General features: G+C 34.6%; 1 protein-coding gene across 2 annotated transcripts; it reads right to left on the bottom strand.

The window, feature by feature from the left end:
• Window positions 1–14,489: 14,489 nt before the first annotated feature.
• Window positions 14,490–18,546, bottom strand: LOC114353937 (uncharacterized). 2 transcript variants are annotated; one of them, XM_028306128.1, is made up of 8 exons: window positions 18,311–18,546; window positions 16,584–16,612; window positions 16,424–16,503; window positions 15,533–15,612; window positions 15,231–15,266; window positions 15,121–15,144; window positions 14,797–14,920; window positions 14,490–14,693 (listed from the first exon to the last, which is right to left on the bottom strand). In XM_028306128.1, exons 1-8 carry the CDS (start codon window positions 18,375–18,377, stop codon window positions 14,543–14,545), a joined length of 591 nt encoding a protein of 196 aa, XP_028161929.1. In that variant the 5' UTR covers window positions 18,378–18,546; the 3' UTR covers window positions 14,490–14,542. The 2 variants fall into 2 exon arrangements, with proteins under 2 accessions (XP_028161929.1, XP_028161928.1); XM_028306127.1 differs by having other exon boundaries at window positions 16,412–16,503.
• Window positions 18,547–19,594: the final 1,048 nt, after the last annotated feature.

Raw genomic sequence — 19,594 nt, forward strand, 5'->3', positions numbered from 1 at the left:
AAAATGAATATGGATCCAATCCCACAGATTTGACGTCACATCCATTCGGATTCCGGCGCAAAAATATGAGCCAATATTTCAGAGCAACTAATCGTAGTTTGTGTGTCGTCGAATATTGAACGCATTCATTCCCCTGTAGCCCTGTGTTATGATGACTTTTTGATGCCAGACTTTTGTAGGTGCAAAATTGCTACAATACATACGTAGGTGTTTAAAACACACAACTGTACCTCTGGCATGAACAACTTTCGCTCGAATTAAACGATAACGTGACAATTTTGACCCTCAAAATAAGTTTCGTGCAACCATTTCTCATATACTAAGTTCACTTTACGACACTTTCACAAGGGCGCTCGTCGTGCTTCAGCCGTACTGAAGTAGAAGCACATGAGTGTTACAGTTACAAAACAGTTACGTTTCTTATTTGGGCATAATGAGATATTATTCTTTACAAAATAATGTTTTTGTCCATCTACTTCAAAAAGCTGTCAGAAACCTGCATTAATAACAAACTTAATTGGAACCTTTGACAGACGCGTAAACAAGATCGGCTATCAACATAAATAAACTACTTAACAACAAACATCCATTGCCCATCAAAATAACTTTATATTTTAACTGTAGGTACTTATAGATATACCTAAGTATTAAAGGTGAACTAACTTTACTTAAATGTAAAACGATGAACATATTAAGCCGACGAAATGTTATACTTTCTTGGCATACTACATTTCCCTTATTATTTAGAACTGATACTTAAAAAATGTTTCTATCACTAAGCAATTTATTGTTAATAATATTGTTTTAGTTAGAACATCGAATATTTTGCTTATTAGTTAGTAATCTCACGTTTTCAGAGACAATATATCGCAAGGGTGATTAGCATTCAGGCTAGTAGAGTTTTTGCCGTCTTATCTACTAGATAATTTATCGGCGCCCTAAGCCTAAGGCCCGGTCAACTAATTAATGTTGTTATTTCAATCCTTTACCAGTAGATACTGTAACATTCGATCTGGAATTGAGATCTGTGTGCTTACCATGAGTTTACGTTAGATGTGCTCGCTAGCGACTGCGTAAAAAAATGACATTAATTGTATGACATATTGTGCAGCGCCCCTAGCGGCTACTTTCAAGAAACAAAATCTTCATAGAGATTTTTGACGTACTCGCTAGCGAGCACACCTAACGTAAACTCATGGTAGGTACACTGACCTAATTGCTTTGCTACGTCCCAACATTAAATACATGCATCACAAGTTGTATTCCAGTAGTTCTTGTGGTTGAGGAAATGAGGATTCCGGTTGAAGCTCGCTTCTTTCTACGGCCTGATCATCACTTTCCATCAGGTGAGATGCAGGCCAAAAGCTTCTTCTTCTTCTTTGGATAAAAAATTATTGTCTTTAACACACTTTTTTCCTAAATCGCAATACAACATACTTACCTATCTATCACATTAAGTTTGATCCACAATCCATAACTGCACGATACCTACCCGCAGCGAGCGATATTAATTTACCCTCAACGGCAGTTGATTGGGCGACCAATGAAAACGCGGAGGCGACGGAAATTGGAAATCTCACCGTAATAGAAAGCGCGAAGTGTTCACAGCTCACACTGTACTGTGAGCTGAATGCCTAGGTACATACTGTTTATACCTAGGTAGAGGTAGCTACTTTACTAAAGTACTTTAGGTACAGCGTTTTCCGCGATTTACTTTCAATGGACTTGGTTTTCTAGTACCCGAGTTCATCAAGATCACTAACTGCTACTGGCCCAGGATGCGCGCCGCTATATGCTTTTATTGCGCCATTTTATCGATTTACGTGATAGGTACGCATACATGTGTCACGGCGCACATAGCCCGGTTGGAAACGAAACCTACTTATTCCGTTTTGTACTAAAAAACCTACTGTATTTGTAACTCGAAAGGCAGTAAGAGGAAACTTTCAGCACGTTTCTTCTTCTTTGCCATTCCCATTTCATTTGGGGTCGGCACTCCGCATCATGCGTCGCTAGGCGGCTCGGTCCTGGGTTGTCTTACCTACTGTTAAGTTGGGCTTCTTTAACTTTATTTCACTTTAAACTTTCAGCACGTTTAACACATTGGCTGCGAGCGTCGCGCCGTACGTTATCCCTCAGTGCTAAAATCTCACACAAAGCGTGAGCGCCCGCACCGGCGCACAGTGTGTTATGGGACTGTATAATCGGACATTCTCATTGATTTGATGAAACGTATAGAGCTCAGTTATACAAACATGATAGTAAAACTCGCGTTTGAAAATTCCACGTAGTTTTCGCGGTATAAAAATTCAAAGTTACCTATTTTTTTACTTCAAAATTATGCAAAAATATTCTCACTCGTTAACTAATAACATTTAAGTCAGAATTGTTCATAGAGCTCTTAAAACTACACGTAATAAGCGTATTAAGTGCTTCGTAAACGCATTCAGTTAATTAGGAAAAGTGATTTTAGTGATTTTTGTTTTTATTTTTTTTTTTCTCAATTATACCTTAATATATGCAAACATTTTTTATTGCAAGATATAGTCTGATATTTAATCTAATTGTATAAAAAAAAACCTTATACCGCGAAAACTACTTGGAATTTTCAAACGGGAGTTTTACTATCATGTTTGTATAACTGAGCTCTATACGGTTCATCAAATAAATGAGAATGTCCGATTATACAGTCTCATAACATACTGTGCGGCGTTCCGCGCGCTATCTGGATCCAACGCCTGTGCGGCCGAACACACATTACGCGTAAAAGTTCGACGCTACGGCTGTGCGGGCGCACACGTAAAGCGCGTAATAAAATCTGCCCATACGTCAGTGCGGCCCAACACATATGCTGTGTTTTTCTATAAATTATGATTTTCGAATGTTTCTTTTGACAAATCGCGATCCTGACCACACATACAACTTATATTATCTACACTAACGGAAAGAAGTAGGAACTTAGTTAAATACTTATTAAAACTGAATTTATAAAGTTTATTTAACAAGTTAAGACCACATAGGACTGGTTTCCTATTAGTTTTAATCATTCATTCGAGTGCAATCAGTGCTTTCATCAAAGTTCACCACAAGTTCCGCTTTATGAAGGTCGGAAGTTAGGACTTCCACGTATGCAGAATGGTTTAGTTTAAGGGCTGGAGTTAGGGATCTGTTTATTTCATTTGGCAGTGAATGTAGAATTGTAAAAAGAAATACCTACTTATATTCTTTATGATACAATAAATAGAGAGTGGATGTAATATCGTTGAGATGCAGTCCAAAAAAACTAACAAGCTTATTCTACGACTATACTCGTGTTAGTACATAAGATAGGTAGGTACCTTATTTCATAAAAGTGTATTACGATTTCAAACTTCTCTGAAGAAAATTCCACTCTACGTAGCAGTGACTCTATCTACTCTACTGTCGTATAATGTCGTAAACATAAGATTAAGCAAACTATTTTTTTAATTCGATAAAGATCGCGATATGATTACCTACCTTAGTAGGTACCTACTTATTATGGGCACAGGTTCCAAAAGACAATACTAGTGTCAGAGCGCTACTTAAGAATATACAGGATGGAATTTTCTAATGCCACCTGGAGGAAAACTACTCTTAATATTGTAGATAGAAAAAATTTCTCAAAGAAAACATTCCTTTATTTTTTAAAAGAAATAGAACTGCATTCAAAGATTTCCAAAAAATTGCTTGCCACACCCGGGAATCGAACCAACTAAAATATGTTAAAAATTACACCCTGTATTTTTATAGCATCGATCGTTAGGGTCAAGTATAAGGATGAAATCTCTCTAACAAACTTGATAAATCAAATGAAAGGAAATCCATAAAATCTTAAATTATTTTAATTATGTACAGAAAATTGTATGGTATGGGAGTGAATTTTCGAAAATTTTTCGAAAATCTATGAATGCAGTTCTCTTTCTTTTCAAAAATAAAGGAATTTTTTCTTTCAGTAAAATTTTCTATCTGCAGTATTAAGAGTACTTTACCTCCAGGTGGCATTACAAAATTCCACCCTGTCTTACATATAATTAAGAATATTTTTGGTATGATGCTTTTCTGAGAACCTGAAGCGCAGTATGATATAATAAGATAGGCCTTGTTGTGATTAAGATCCGTAACGTGGTTAAGATGTGAAACGTAGTGAGGCCCTTTTTTGCGTCAGGAAAATACATCTCTGTGCCCAGCCTAAGCATCAATTTACTACACTACAGGTAATTTTCAAGTTCAACACAACCCAACTTGGACTGGCTTGAATCTCGTCGCGGACTTGTTAGCGTGTTGGACCAAGTTCGCCTTGATACCATACACACGGCGTGATAATGATGTTTGAGACTTGAACAGTTTGGCAGCCTGTCCCATTGGTACTTGGTAACGATTCACTTGTACCTACTAAAATAGATTTCAGTCTACTTTCTTCATTTGTACTTGGTAATGATAATAAATTAAGCTTTTTTTCAGCGCTAACAGGAGCGGAGCGCTCTGAAAATGGCTACATTCTATTAAATTATTTTATATTCAGTANTTCTAAAATAATAATCCTTGCTTGCTTATGAACCAAATAGTATGAATTCATGCATAATTTTTTTTTTTCCGATGCGCAATAAAATTCGCCCGCTGTGTCCTGAAGAAAAATATTTTTCACCTACTTTTTGCGAAAAAAGTACCATACAATGTTATATTTTTATAATCTTGATAAATGTAGCTTTCAGGTCATATTTTTTTTATTAGATTATCTCCAGTGGTTTAAAAGTAAACGACGTTTATTTAAAAAAATACTTTTTGGTTTTCGTGAATTTTGCTCAATATTTCTATTTTTTTGTATGAAAAGGCAAAAAGTTTGTTCTAGAAATGAATTCGCCATCCTTTAATTATCTGAAAATGATACCACACTACCCATAATACCCATAGTTTTGAAGATATGGGCCTTAAAGTGAAGCGCGGCAGAAGGAAACTTGCCCCCCCTCCCCCTGCTACCACAGGGGGGGCTCCCGATGTCTACCGACGGAAATCCACTCAGGAGCACCCAAAGAACCATTGTTGCAAAAATGAGCCTTCTATACCAAAGTGGAGGGGTTCTTGCACTAAATTCCCTACTATTGGCTGCGAGCGTCGCGCCGTACCTACGTTATCCCTCAGTGCTAAAATCTCACACAAAGCGTGAGCGCCCGCACCGGCGTTCCGCGCGCTATCTGGATCCAACGCCTGTGCGGCCGAACACACATTACGCGTAAAAGTTCGACGCTACGGCTGTGCGGGCGCACACGTAAAGCGCGTAATAATCTGCCCATACGTCAGTGCGGCCCAACACATATGCTGTGTTTTTCTATAAATTATGATTTTCGAATGTTTCTTTTGGCAAATCGCGATCCTGACCACACATACAACTTATATTATCTACACTAACGGAAAAAACTAGGAACTTAGTTAAATACTTGGTTTAGAACTGAATTTAAGATTAATTAACAAGTTAAGACCACATAGGACTGACTTCCGATTAGTTTTAATCATTCATTCGAGTGCAATCAGTGCTTTCATCAAAGTTCACCACAAGTTCCGCTTTATGAAGGTCGGAAGTTAGGACTTCCACGTATGCAGAATGGTTTAGTTTAAGGGCTGGAGTTAGGGATCTGTTTATTTCATTTGGCAGTTAAAGTAGAATTGTAAAACTAAATACCTTAGGTACTTTAAATAAAATAATGTGTCTGGAGTCTCAAAAAACTAACATGCTTATTCTACGAGTAATACTTACTTATTACTAAGAAAGATACCTGATTTTAATTTCCCATAAAGAAAATTCCACTCTACGTAGCAGTATCTAACTCTACTGTTGTCTTATGATAAGTAAACATAAGATTAAGCAAACTAGTTTTTAATTCGACAAGGATCGCGATGTGATTAGAAACGTACTCGTAGTTATTAAGGGCACAGTTTCCAAAAGACAGCACTTGTTTACTTACGTAGGTACCTACCTACCCCTTTACTTGCTAATAAAACTTACACGCACGTTGAAGTGTTCTAAAGTAACGTTTAGTATGGAAATGTCATTTTAAAACAATGTTCAACAACTGTGTAACTTTTTATTAGTAAGGGGGTTAGTGTCAGTATTAGGAATATTTTTGGTGTGGTACTTTTCTGAGAACCTGAAGCTCAGTATGATATAAGAATAAGCCTTGGTGTGGTTAAGATCCGTAACGTGGTTATGTGAAACGTAGCAAGGCCCTTTTTTGCGTTAGCAAAATGCATCTCTGTGCCCAGCCTAAGCATCAATTTACTACGCTACAGGTAAGTTTCAAGTTCAACACAACCCAACTTGGACGGGCTTGAATCTCGTCGCGGACTTGTTAGCGTGTTGGGCCAAGTTCGCCTTGATACCATACACACGGCGTGATAATGATGTTTGAGACTTGAACAGTTTGGCAGCCTGTCCCATTGGTAGTTGGTAACGATTCAATTGTACTAAAATAGATTTCAGTCTGCCTTCTTCATTTTTGTACCTACTTGGTCTTGATAATAAATTAAGCTTTTTTTCAGCGCTAACAGGAGCGGAGCGCTCTGAAAATCGCTACATTCTATTAAATTATTTTACATTCAGTAGTTAGGTAAATTAAATGACAATTAAATGGTTAATGAACATGCATGCCTACTCATTAGTACACTCGTATTTGAACATAGATAGAGGTTTACCTAGTCTAATGACAACATTCACAAAACGTACGGATTTTTTCGATATGGGTTTGAATGATAATTTGAGATTTTTTTGGATAATAAATTGAATGTATAAAAAAACAATTGTGTATAAGTAATGGGTAAATATTTATTTTCAAAGTTTTACAAGATAACTGGGAGTAGACACATTAGAATAAGTCCTTCAGTCACTCTGTTGGCAAAATGGCAGTACCCATCCGTCCTAATAAGACACACACGGACGACTTTTTCGCAAATCCATTACATAATATGTATTTTTTATACATTTACGACGATTTAAAATATGTAATTTGTAATTATTTATGATTTCTGTAACTCTTTTCTTTTTAAAGGGAAACAAGAAAAAAGAGAAAGAAAATTAAATTAAATTAATTTCATTGAGTAATCAAGAATAAAGATCCGTTAACATCAGTTTTTTATATCATAATTTCTTTGATAACTCCAAAAGCCGGGATTCACGAAACCCTATTAGAAACTGTACCTACTTCTTTGCATGAACAACTTTCGTCTTCGAATCGTTTGCGTATTCGACAAATTTCGATTGATTCTCAAAATAAGTTTCGTGCAACCCTCAGATCATAGAAGAGGTGCAACCATTTCTCATACTGCGTTCACTTTACGACACTTTCACAAGGGCGTTGTTGTAGTTTTCGTACTCAATATTTTGATGGCGATTCGAATACGCAAACAATTCGAACTCTAAAGTTTTTCGTGAAAGCCGTACTGTATTTAATCGGTTCGCTGACGTGTTTTCGCGGCGGAGACTACAGCGCGGTGAATACTTAAGAGACTGGTTAAGTTGATTCCAAAAATTTAAAGCAGATCATAGGAGTAGATGAGAGCAAACCATACATGGCCAGTTTAGCTTACTATCATTTCTCAAGACATAGTCGTCCGTGTGTACGTCACACGTCTATCACACAGGTTGTGCGCTACAGAAATCATCCATAAACTGTGTTAATTTATTTGATAAGAATAAAATTCTGCAATTAAGTACGTAAGTACTTAATAATGATTAAAATGATTTACTATTTCTTTAAACCACTACGAGGTAACTCTTGGCCTGAATCTCACCTGATAGAAAATAACCTAATTTATGGATGATTCTGTAGGAATAATTATAATTGAATTACAACATAGTCACATTATATTCTAGTTAAGTATACTTAATTACAATAGAGTACCATCTTAGTTTCCTCAATAAACTTAAACTAAATTCTATAAAAAGTATAAGTAGAAGCAATGTCGAAAAGATTCCAATAGGAAACGAAAGTTCGTCGAATTGAACACGTTTTAGACACGTTTGTTTGTAGACTTAGTAAAATACTGTTTTTCTATTAATTGATTTTAACTTCGTCTGACTAGAATAAATCTACACACTACTCAATGTAATCACTATGCGTTGCAGTAAATGATTTTTACTAGAAAGTTCCTAAATTTTTTTGTCTTCTTTATTTTCCAAAATCCAGGTTAAGATTCAGTATATTGCCCAGTTTTTTATACACATTTTGATCATTTGACCATGACCATAACGTTTACATAAAGTTTTGCTGTATACATAGTATAAGATTTCAGCGCCCTACATATACAGGATGTTAGGTAAATGGGTATATGAGCCGACACTAGCCCATGTTAACATGGTCATATAAATCGTATGGTGAAGTCAGAAATTTGATATCATCATTTTATTTTTTTAATTTTCATACAAAATAAATTTTATAAGATCCGATTTGTATGAAAATTAAAATAATTAAAATGAATGATATCAATTTTCTGACTTCACCATACCATTTATATGACCATGTTAACATGGGCTAGTGTCGGCTCATATACCCATTTACCTAACACCCTGTAGATATAATACATATTTTACATAATAAAAGCATGACGTGTAAGACTACAATATAAGTAGTATAATATCTATTAAATTGAGACTTCAGCCTTCACTACATAATATTATATTTTAAAATTTCAGATGCCTTTAGGTATCTTAAAAAAGTATGTATACTTTGAAACACAAACATTTTAATTACAACACCAATAAATACAAGTACATTTTAAAATAAAAATATCACAGAAAATATCAATGTGCAATAATAATAAAAAAGTTAAGCAATAAAATATTAAGCGTTTCGATTCTCGATTTTAAATGTCCCTCTCTCTCTTTTTCTCTCTATTTCTTTATCTTTATCCAGGGTGTTAGGTAAATGGGTATATGTTAATTTTCATACAAATCGGATTTTATAAAGTTTATTTTGTATGAAAACTTAAAAAAATAAAATGATGATATCAAATTTCTGACTTCACCATACCATTTAATATATGCCCATGTTAACATGGGCTAGTGTCGGCTCATATACCCATTTACCTAACACCCTGTCTATCTTCAGAAAACATGATGTTTACGGCAAAAAAGACTAGGTACTTACATTACATATTACATTTTATTCCAAAATTGCAATTATTACGACTACTATTTATGATGCCAGTTGCCATTAATATGTTTTAAACATGAAACAACCGGCGCTAAAATATCGGTATAGATTCACTGAGTTACAAATTATAGGTTTAAATCTGTTTTACTTCAGCAATGTTTCTAAACTACGTCTCATATTTTACAACTATAGTTATTAGGAATATAATTTAGTTCCGTTACGGAGGAAATGGCACAAGTCTCACTAGGATATCAAATACTGTACCTACTCTACAATCTACGAAGAGTTTAAGGCAATGTTTACTATTGATTAGTTCAGCTTCAGAGAGCATTCTCCCGCGTCTACACATTGGTTTAATTTATTATATTACATTCAATCAATACAAGGATTTATTATAGTTTGTCTTTAAACAGCAAAAAATATCTTTATTTATTTACGTTAATTATGCCGGGTACAGATCTGCGAAATGTAGCTTGCAATATAACATCTGTTCGTGCGCGTAGTGAGCACGGTTCGGGCGCTCAAGCCGTCCACACTATGGAGAATTCTGTAATGTATCATGCAAATACATTCCGACAATGTGGACGGCAAATCCTTGCATTGCGTGTTACATTGCATGCTACATTCCGCAGATCTGTACCCGGCTTTACCCAAACAAAATTGTTTACTTTTACTTTGAACTTTGATTACAGAGACAAACAATTTTATTTCAGTTTTATGTTTACATTAATTTAACTAGTGTGCAGACGCATAATAGAAATGTCACTATACTTTTAAGACGCTTACTTAATGTATAAATTAAATACAATATTATATTCTAGAAAGCTATACTTGTCACTACAGGGTGTATAAAATAATATTGAGATTTTGAAAATAAGTTATTCTTAAAAACCATATTCTGACAAGATGTGTGCAGTGCACATATTATTAGAGATGTCATACTGTATCATTAGGCACTAAGTACTATCAGGGACTCTTCCGCCTGANTAAGTAGTATAATATCTATTAAATTGAGACTTCAGCCTTCACTACATATTCTATTTTAAAATTTCAGATGCCTTAGGTATCTTAAAAAAGTAGGTATATGTAATGTATACTTTGAAACACAAACATTTGCTATTACAACACCAATAAATACAAGTACCTACATTTTAAAATAAAAATATCACAGAAAATATCAGTGTGCAATAATAAAAAAGTTAAGCAATAAAATATTAAGCGTTTCGATTCTCGATTTTAAATGTCCCTCTCTCTCTTTTTCTCTCTATTTCTTTATCTTTATCTATCTTCAGAAAACATGATGTTTACGGCAAAAAAGACTAGGTACTTACATTACATATTACATTTAATTCTAAAATCGCAATTATTACGACTACTCTTTATGATGCCAGTTGCCATTAATATGTTTTAAACATGAAACAACCGGCGCTAAAATATCGGTTTAGACTCACTGAGTTACAAATTATAGGTTTAAATCTGTCTTACTTCAGCAATGTTTCTAAACTACATCTCATATTCTACAACTATAGTTATTAGGAATATAATTTAGTTCCGTTACGGAGGAAATGGCACAAGTCTCACTAGATATCAAATACTGTACTCTATAATCTACAAAGAGTTTAAGGCAATGTTTACTATTGATTAGTTCAGCTTCAGAGCTTCCCACGTCTACACATTGGTTTAATTTATTATATTCAAACAATTCAAGGGGCTTATTCCACTATTCCCCGTTGACAATCCCCGTCAACGGGGATTTGTGAACTTTTTGTTCACTCGGGGATTAGTGAACAAAAAGTTAACGCCAATTGGAGCTTAAAAATTAATAATTGGATTGAACGTTAAAAATAATCGTAATATAACGGGGATTAATGAACTTTTTAGTTCATTATTTCCCATTATAAGTTCCAATTGGCGTTAAAAATCACCTTTGACGGGGATAGTCAACGGGGAATAGTGGAATAAGCCAAAAATTTGACGGCCCGACACTTCTCCGCTCCGCTCCGCCTTGGTGGAAACCGGGGCTTAGCCAATTTCAAAGCTAATTGGTGCAAATATCTTTCACCAGTGTGCGGACGCGTAATTAATAAGAAATGTCACTTTATTTTTAGACGCTTACTTAATGTATAAATTAATATTATATTCTAGAAAATTATTACTTGTCAATATACAGGATGTATAAAATATTGAGATTTTTAAAATAAGTTATTCTTGAAAACCACTATTCTGACAAGATGTGTGATCATGTGTGCAGTGCACATATTAGCAATGTCATACTGTATCATTATTAGGCACTAAGTACCTATGTAATGATCGTAAAAAAATATTTAATCTATTTGGATTGAATCCAGAGCAAAAAGCTTAATATGTAGTTTGAAAGGTCGATGTTCATTCTTTATTGCTTGTTACTGTAGGTCCAATACAGGGTGTTTGTCGTCAATTAACAATATGTAACTAAATCTCACTCATAGATTCTGTCCTGTGCCTGTGATTGGTTCAAATTAATATATTCATCAAATCAAAAGCCACAATTTGTTGTTGAAATTGAATTGAATTTTTTGAGCTTATAGCCATAGAGTATCAAAAATTGAGACCAACCTGTATAGACAGACAACTATGTAGACATAATATGTAGTAGTTAATTAAAATATTTCTCTCTATTGATAATTACATTTGCTTTAAATTTTTGTAAGCTTTAGAGCTTGTAGCTTGCTTGTAGCTATAGAAATTGACTGATCAGGATTTTCTTTATCAGACTGTATAAAAATATCATTGGTAAAACAGACCTTTGACTATGATAAATGATAAATATGTGACAAACAAAGCACATTAAATTAAGTCACAAAATGGAGTATTCTTCTCTTATTTTATCATTTTTTCTCATTTAATATAATCAAAGGTTAATTAAGTAGTTTAAATATCTAGAACTAGATCTATAGTTTTAAGTATATCAGTAGGTATAAGTATTGACAATGAAAAGGTATAAAAAGTTTCATAAACAGTATTCGAAAATAATGTTATCACAAATGTAACACGCTTATTATTCTGTAAACTTAATGGACCTTGTTTCTCTCATTTGTGAATGTCATTCCCTTACTATAAATCCCTTACTATACTTTTTTCTGAAAACATACAAAGTATTAAAAAAAACTTAGAAAAAGATTTCTAAGAGGTTCCAAGACATACACATACATATCTGCTGTGCTAGCGATATCAGCAGTAACTCCATTTTTGGCAAAACTATAATGAGCTTATCGTCGTCGTTCGTCGTTTCAGCCGAAAGACGTCCACTGCTGGACAAAGGCCTCCCCCAAGGATTTCCACAAAGACCGGTCCTGCGCCGCTTGCATCCAGGTACTATAATACCAATGAGCTTATGTGATATTTCAAATAAGCTGACAGGATTTTTTTTAAAAGCAAAATTTTGGAGTTACTGCTCATATCTCTAGCACCTCAGATATGTACTACATAGGACTTTTTTCTATATAAGCTGCTTATATTTGACCTCAGATTTAAGAAAAAGACATTTACATGATGTTAAAGTCACTCTCATTTTACGTTTAAATCACACTGAGTCTGTTTATCAAGCTTTATTAGGAAAAACATTTTACCTAAAGGTCACAGACTCATTAACAACCTATTTAGACGATATACGTTCAAGTATATCATTAAATGCACATTACAATAGAGATCAATTCCCAATACGTATCACACAGAATGCTACAGCATTTTATGAACAGGTTTCATATAATTATGAATACTGATCAACAAGGCAAAGACTCCCACAGATCTTACTTTTTCTTAAATCAATACTTTTAAATAGTTAAACATAAATTTCTATAATCTTTGGCATGTAAACAAGATTGTAATAATATAAAAATTGTGAATAATCCACAACGCAAAGACCNTGAAGACCAACAGATCTTTTTTTACCTAAAAATAACAATACTTAGCATAACATTTAAATGAAAAGTCTTTAGTTAATAATAATAGTGAGAGCTAAAGAATTATACCGACGTCAGGTACCATGATGGTGCAATTTTCGTTAGCGTGCGGCGACCGGCAATGAGGTTTTTCGTGTAAGTTGTCTAGATCTACCTGGATGCCCTTTTTCCTTGCAAGCTCCATTAGATAGCACTTCATTTTCAAGTCACTGAAATTTGAAATAGAATCACACTTAAAAACGGTATCTTTTCTAAATAAAATAAGGATATAGGCTTCCACACAGACTGAGAGACTGTATTATTTAACCCTAGAAACTAATGGATGAGATCCTGTTACCTTTCATTCATTGACCACATACCAAATCAAAATTCATTAATAAAATATTATAAACCATCATTTCAGACAATTAAGAATAGGATTAAATAACCATGAAAAGGTGGCCCACTAGGTGGACCGACGATCTGGTGAAGGTCGCTGGAGGTGCCTGGTGCTCGCATCCGAGCGGCGCAGGACCGGTCTTTGTGGAAATCCTTGGGGAGGCCTTATTCCAGCAGTGGACGTCTTTCGGCTGAAACGAACGAACGAACGAACCATAGAAAGAAATAATACTTTATTATGGATGGTTTAGTCCGGAAATAAATAACAACTTACCTAAACTTCATACACATGCAGCATAAACAGCAAATCATAGCCATTGTGATCAAAACACCTAATGTAGCGAGGACCATGTCCATCAAGCTCATTTCCAGCATTTTGTCAGTCTGTAGCCGCCAACACAAGTAACTTTATCGCTGTAATTAATAAAATTGCGCCTTCATAAACACACTCAATCAATAATCATGTTTATTCCAAAATACATGAGAAAACGAAGACTTACATGTAATTAGATTTTCGTAAATGTAAACATCAGAAATAAGCTAGTTTATTTTCACTTTATCGTCTTCAGTTTGTCCAGATTTGTAGTAAATACAAATTTATTTACGATTCTGATTTCAAGCTGTCAAAAAGCGTCATGAATGAAAATATTGGGAAAATTAAAGTCCAGTGTGCCGCGGAAACTCTCCTGAAAGCTGAAAATATTTATTTACGTTGTTTTTGACCAATAGGCTTTCAGAGTTGCTGACTGTCATACACCCTGATTGGTTGGCTAAAAAGAAATGACATTTCAGCGCTCGTTCGGAAATCAAGAGTCAAAGTTTTCCACTTCGAGTACAACGGTCAAAGGAGAAGATAATATTATATTGAAAAAAATATGTGGCCATAACCATATTACGTGTATTTAAAAAAAATATAATTTCATTTTCATTCTTACTCATAGTAATAAACTTCAACATCCATTATGGGCCATATATGTTGGAAAAGAATAAACGTGAAAGTATTAAAGGGGTATTTATTAGAATCATTTATGTTATAACTTTAATTTGAAGAAAAAAACATTAGACCACAAACACACCAGCATCTTCACATACAATATTGCAGCTTTGATTAGCTTGCGTCTGCGGTTGCTTTCTTGAAATCTTACGTAATTTTCCATCTCTATTTAATTTATTCGCCAACGCCTTTACGTCCTTTTTCAGCGCATAATCACTGAAACAAAAGAATCAATCAGAAATCTTAAATCTCTATACTTACTATAAATAGGTATACTTCAAGTCATATTAACTTGTTAAAAAAATACTAAATTACTTGCCTGTAACTAATTCTGCAACAGTAGCAACACGCTGCTACAACGCAAACAGCACAGCAAGTAATAAATAATATCACCGATATCATGATCGAGTTGAAAATTTTCTCGGATTCGAGTCGTATTTTATCTGAAACAAAAAATATTTTAGTTCGTAAAATTATTATTTCTAGCGTTAAGAGTTGCATCTCAAACTAAACTGCCTAAGGAATCGAACCCACGAAAGGTAGCCTAAGGTGACAATCTTAAGGCTATGCTTAAGGTCGTAATGATAATGTATTGTACCTACTTTTATTTACAATGGCGATTGTTAAATAATGATAGCCTTACTTGACATGGTACCTCCTCCGGCAACTGTAAAAAGTTAAATGTTCATTAAAATAAATAGTAAAAATAATGCAAATCTATCCTTGAAACTACTTTAATCGCTGAAAACTTACTGGTTCCTCCATCCTCCGAATCTTTATCTTGGCTGTCTGAAGAAAAAAATATAAGTTGATGTAAAGTATAATGTAGAAAGGTAGGTATTACCACCTAATGGAGTTAACTGCGCACCTGGCAGCCGTGACGTCATATCGTGGTACGAACAGAGTTTGACCGTGGGGAGGTGAATGCGAGTCGCATTTCAGCGAGGTGCGCAGTTAACTCGATCGAATTGTACAGGTTGAGCTACTAAGAAACTGAATGGATTCTGTTTAGGATCAGTTTGTGATCATCTGTATGTAAAGTTAAATGAACTCACCATATATTTTTATTTCAGCGATCATCAGATGTCTGAAACTTACAACACACGTCTTTGTAGTTTCGTTGTATTGTATCGCCCTGCAAAGCAAAATGTGAATAACAATTTGATTGGATTTGAGTATTATCTCGTGAAAGTATGTACCTAATTGTGTACTTAAGTGTAAGAAGTCTGACATAATAAGCAATCAAAGCCAATCGAAGTCTATTTATTCAAGATCACTCTATGATATCATGTAGAGGTAGCATTTTCCTCCTTTTTTTTTCGGGGAAAAAATGCATTGAATTGCATACCTACCCTGCGGGAACAGGGTAGGTTACGTGGGGCTCAATAAGTCAGAAGGATCAAGGCATACCCACAGACTAAAAAGACCATGGTGCTCCGTCATTCGCCTTAAGTGGGAAGGAACTGTGGGCCCGTGGGATCCCGGACAAAGCCTTCACTACCACAGTCCCTCCCGGTAGCATTATCTCCCTACTTTAAGTCTTCTAGCTAGACTACATATCATAATTAAATTATATTAGTCTTTAAAAGTCATTCAGGCCAGGAATGTGTAGATAATACGTTTTGGTAGCATCCCATCAGTTCAGAACCCCTGCCAATCTCTAGCCCGTAAAAACATGAGCCTGAAAGTAGCACGCAATGCTTGTGTGCGAAACTTTCGTGGCCAAAAGTTCTGTGGACGGAAAGTTTAAATGTGAAATATATTCATTTGACAAAATAATCCATCGTTTTCATTGAAGAGTCAACATGAACTTCTGGACCCCTGTTTAAAAGACTTTACTACGTCCATTAAATATTGAATTAAAAAATCGGTTATCTGTATGTTCGTTCTGTGTAGGTAACTAAGGTGTAGTAGCAATTCCAAGCAATACATACATGAACCCAGACCTGTCGCAGCCACATATTTCATGACAATCCGTAGAACTGGATGGACAGTCACCATTCTCGTCACATTTAAATGCTGCAGTCTAAAACATGAAATAATACACATAATAAAAGATTTACTCTAGTAAGTAACAGTAAATAATAATAGGAAATATGATCGTACTTTGTTGTTTTCATCATGAGGAACTGCATCTGCAAAAAGGATAAAAAGTTTGCTTCATAAGAGTAACAAACACACTTACTTACTTGGTTAGTTAGAACCTTGTAATTTCACCCGGATCCTATAAATCTCAATAATATGTACCTGCCTACCTTAATGTTGCTGTATTATGCTGCATGTAATAAATGTCATTTTTTTTTTAATTCTATAACGTTATTATAACCCGAGAAGTGTGTTTAAATTTTTACCGAATTCATGCGAGCGCGAACACAATCTTATAATCATAAATATCCGACCAATAGGCGTTCAGAGTTGCTAACTGTCATACATCTGATTAGTTAAAAAGAAATGACATTTCAGCTCTCGTTTGGAAATCAAGCGTCAAAGTTTTCCACACTTCGAGTACACCGGTCAAAGGAGAAGATAATATTATATTGAAAAAATGTGTGGCCATAACCATATTTCATGTATTTTTGAAAAATATAATTTCATTCTCGCTCATCGTAATAAATCTCAATATCCATAATTATTATGGGCCATACCTACATGTTGGAAAAGAATAAACGTGAAAGTATAAAAGGGGTATTTATTAGAATCATTTCTGTTATGTTATAACTTTAATTTGAAGAACAAAACATTAGACCACAAACACACCAGCATCTTCACATACAATATTGCAGCTTTGATTAGCTTGCGTCTGCGGTTGCTTTCTTGAAATCTTACGTAATTTTCCATCTCTATTTAACTTATTCGCCAACGCCTTAACGTCCTTTTTCAGCGCATAATCACTGAAACAAAAGAATCAATCAGAAATCTTAGCTCGTCTTGGGTATACTTCAAGTCATATTAAGAGTAGGCGCACACCGATGATTTTTAGTTGGCCGATAGTTGTGCCCGATTTTAAATTGTATGAAGAATCGGCCAAATCGAATCGGCATAGTGTGCGCACTCCCATACAATCCCATATTGATCAACTGCCCGACTAAACTATCGGCCGACGAAAAATCAACGGTGTACGCCTAGCTCTTACTTGTTAAAAAAATACTTACCTGTAACTAATTCTGCAACAGTAGCAGCACGCTGCTACAACGCAAACAGCACAGCAAGTAATAAATAATATCACCGATATCATGATCGAGTTGAAAATTTTCTCGGATTCAAGTCGTATTTTATCTGAAATAAAAAATATTTTTGTTTACTTACTAGTTACTTAGTTCTTAAAAATTATTAAAAATTCTATCAACTCTTAAAATTGCATCTGAAACTAATGTGCCTAAGGTGGGAATCGAACCCGCGAAAGGTTGCTTATAGGTGGCAAGCGTAAGGGTCGTGGTGTTAATGTTTGTTGTACTTGTACCCATAGTTAACTTTTTGGTTATACCTACTTTTTTGATCGCCATACTTAGTTATATATTTTATGATTGCCTTACTTGACATGGTACCTCCTCCGGCAACTGTAAAAAGTTAAATGTTCATTAAAATAAATAGTTAAAATAATGCAAATCTATCCTTGAAACTACTTTTTATACTACGTAATTTAATTTAATCGCTGAAAACTTACTGGTTCCTCCATCCTCAGAATCTTTATCTTGACTGTCTGAAGAAAAAAATATAAGTTGATGTAAAGTATAATGTAGAAAGGTAGGTATTACCACCTAATGGAGTTAACTGCGCACCTGGCAGCCGTGACGTNTAAATATCATAATTTAACAGATGATAAATAAACTTACACGCGATCGCACTAAACAAAACGAACAATAACGTAATCAAACAGTAATTCGCAGTCTGATTAGCCATTCTCAGTCTTCTCTCCGAACTAATTCTTTTAATATCGACATAAACATTACGCCTTTGTAAAATTAGAACTGAGAAACCAATTCAGAACATTAAAGTCACAATAAATATAAAATTAACCAAAGAAAACTTCAATAAATGATTTCGTACAAGAGCTTCCAACTAGACAGCTTTAAAGCGTAGGGATAGGTTTAAAATAGAATGACCTCGTATCGCATGTAACAAATATCAACCGCGCAAAAGTTTAATCTTTTCTTATGAACCTTTTACATAAAACTTGTTTTATACTAAAATAGGCTTTTACTTATTACCCTAATGTTCATTTATCACAGTTCAGGCACGTTTTGATAGAGAAGGTTCACTCTTTATTCAGTGATTTATGAACCTAGCAACAGCGACAATAGAAATTATTTGGATAAAAATATAAACAAAAGCAAATCGTAATTTTATAAAAAAAGGTATTGTACTTATCATCCCTTATTTAATTTACGCACGAAAGGTTACGCTTCTGTGATAAACCTAAAAGTTTATAATTTATTATTCTAGCAGCAGACATTATTTTACCTATTCTAAACAACTGACCCCTAGCCTCCAGGTTGTCTGGAAGAGATCACTTAATTGCGATAAGACCAAAAAAAAGAGACATACTTCAAGAGGATAAGACCGCCCAAATTGTGCGGTGTTTCTTTTTTATTTCTTTTCTTGTCTTGTGTGGTGTACAATACAGTGTGTTCTATACATAATAACTATCTATTAATTTTCCAATAAGTTTTAATTTCAACTCATAATCCCCATGAACCCTCGCGACTGCGCTTTTATTTGGTTAAAAAAAAAACTTTTTGAAAGAGGTTGGCACAGAGCCCCGATTACGGTAATTTTTAACGTCAACAATCCAGACACGCTTCTCGATTCTGCGATACGATTGGTCGTTCAACATCGTACGTCAGCTGTTTTGACCAATCGTATTGCAGAATCAGAAACGCGTCTGGATTGTAGACGTTAAAAGTTACCGTAATCGGGGCTCTGGTTGGCATGTCAAATTGGGGTGAACGAAACGTTTTTCGTTCAGAAATGAAATGATACACTTTGTGGTTAAATTGTGGAAAATAACTGGAAAATTCAATATTTAAAACAAAAGCACAATCATTTGTTTCCAATTTTCATTAAACCGTTCATAAAAATCTAAAAGAAACAATTTTTTATAGAGACAAGACGTGGAA

This window comes from Ostrinia furnacalis, unplaced genomic scaffold, assembly GCF_004193835.3.
Source record: "Ostrinia furnacalis isolate ACB-3 unplaced genomic scaffold, ASM419383v2 OfSCF1862, whole genome shotgun sequence".
Classification (NCBI taxonomy): Eukaryota; Metazoa; Arthropoda; class Insecta; order Lepidoptera; family Crambidae; genus Ostrinia; species Ostrinia furnacalis.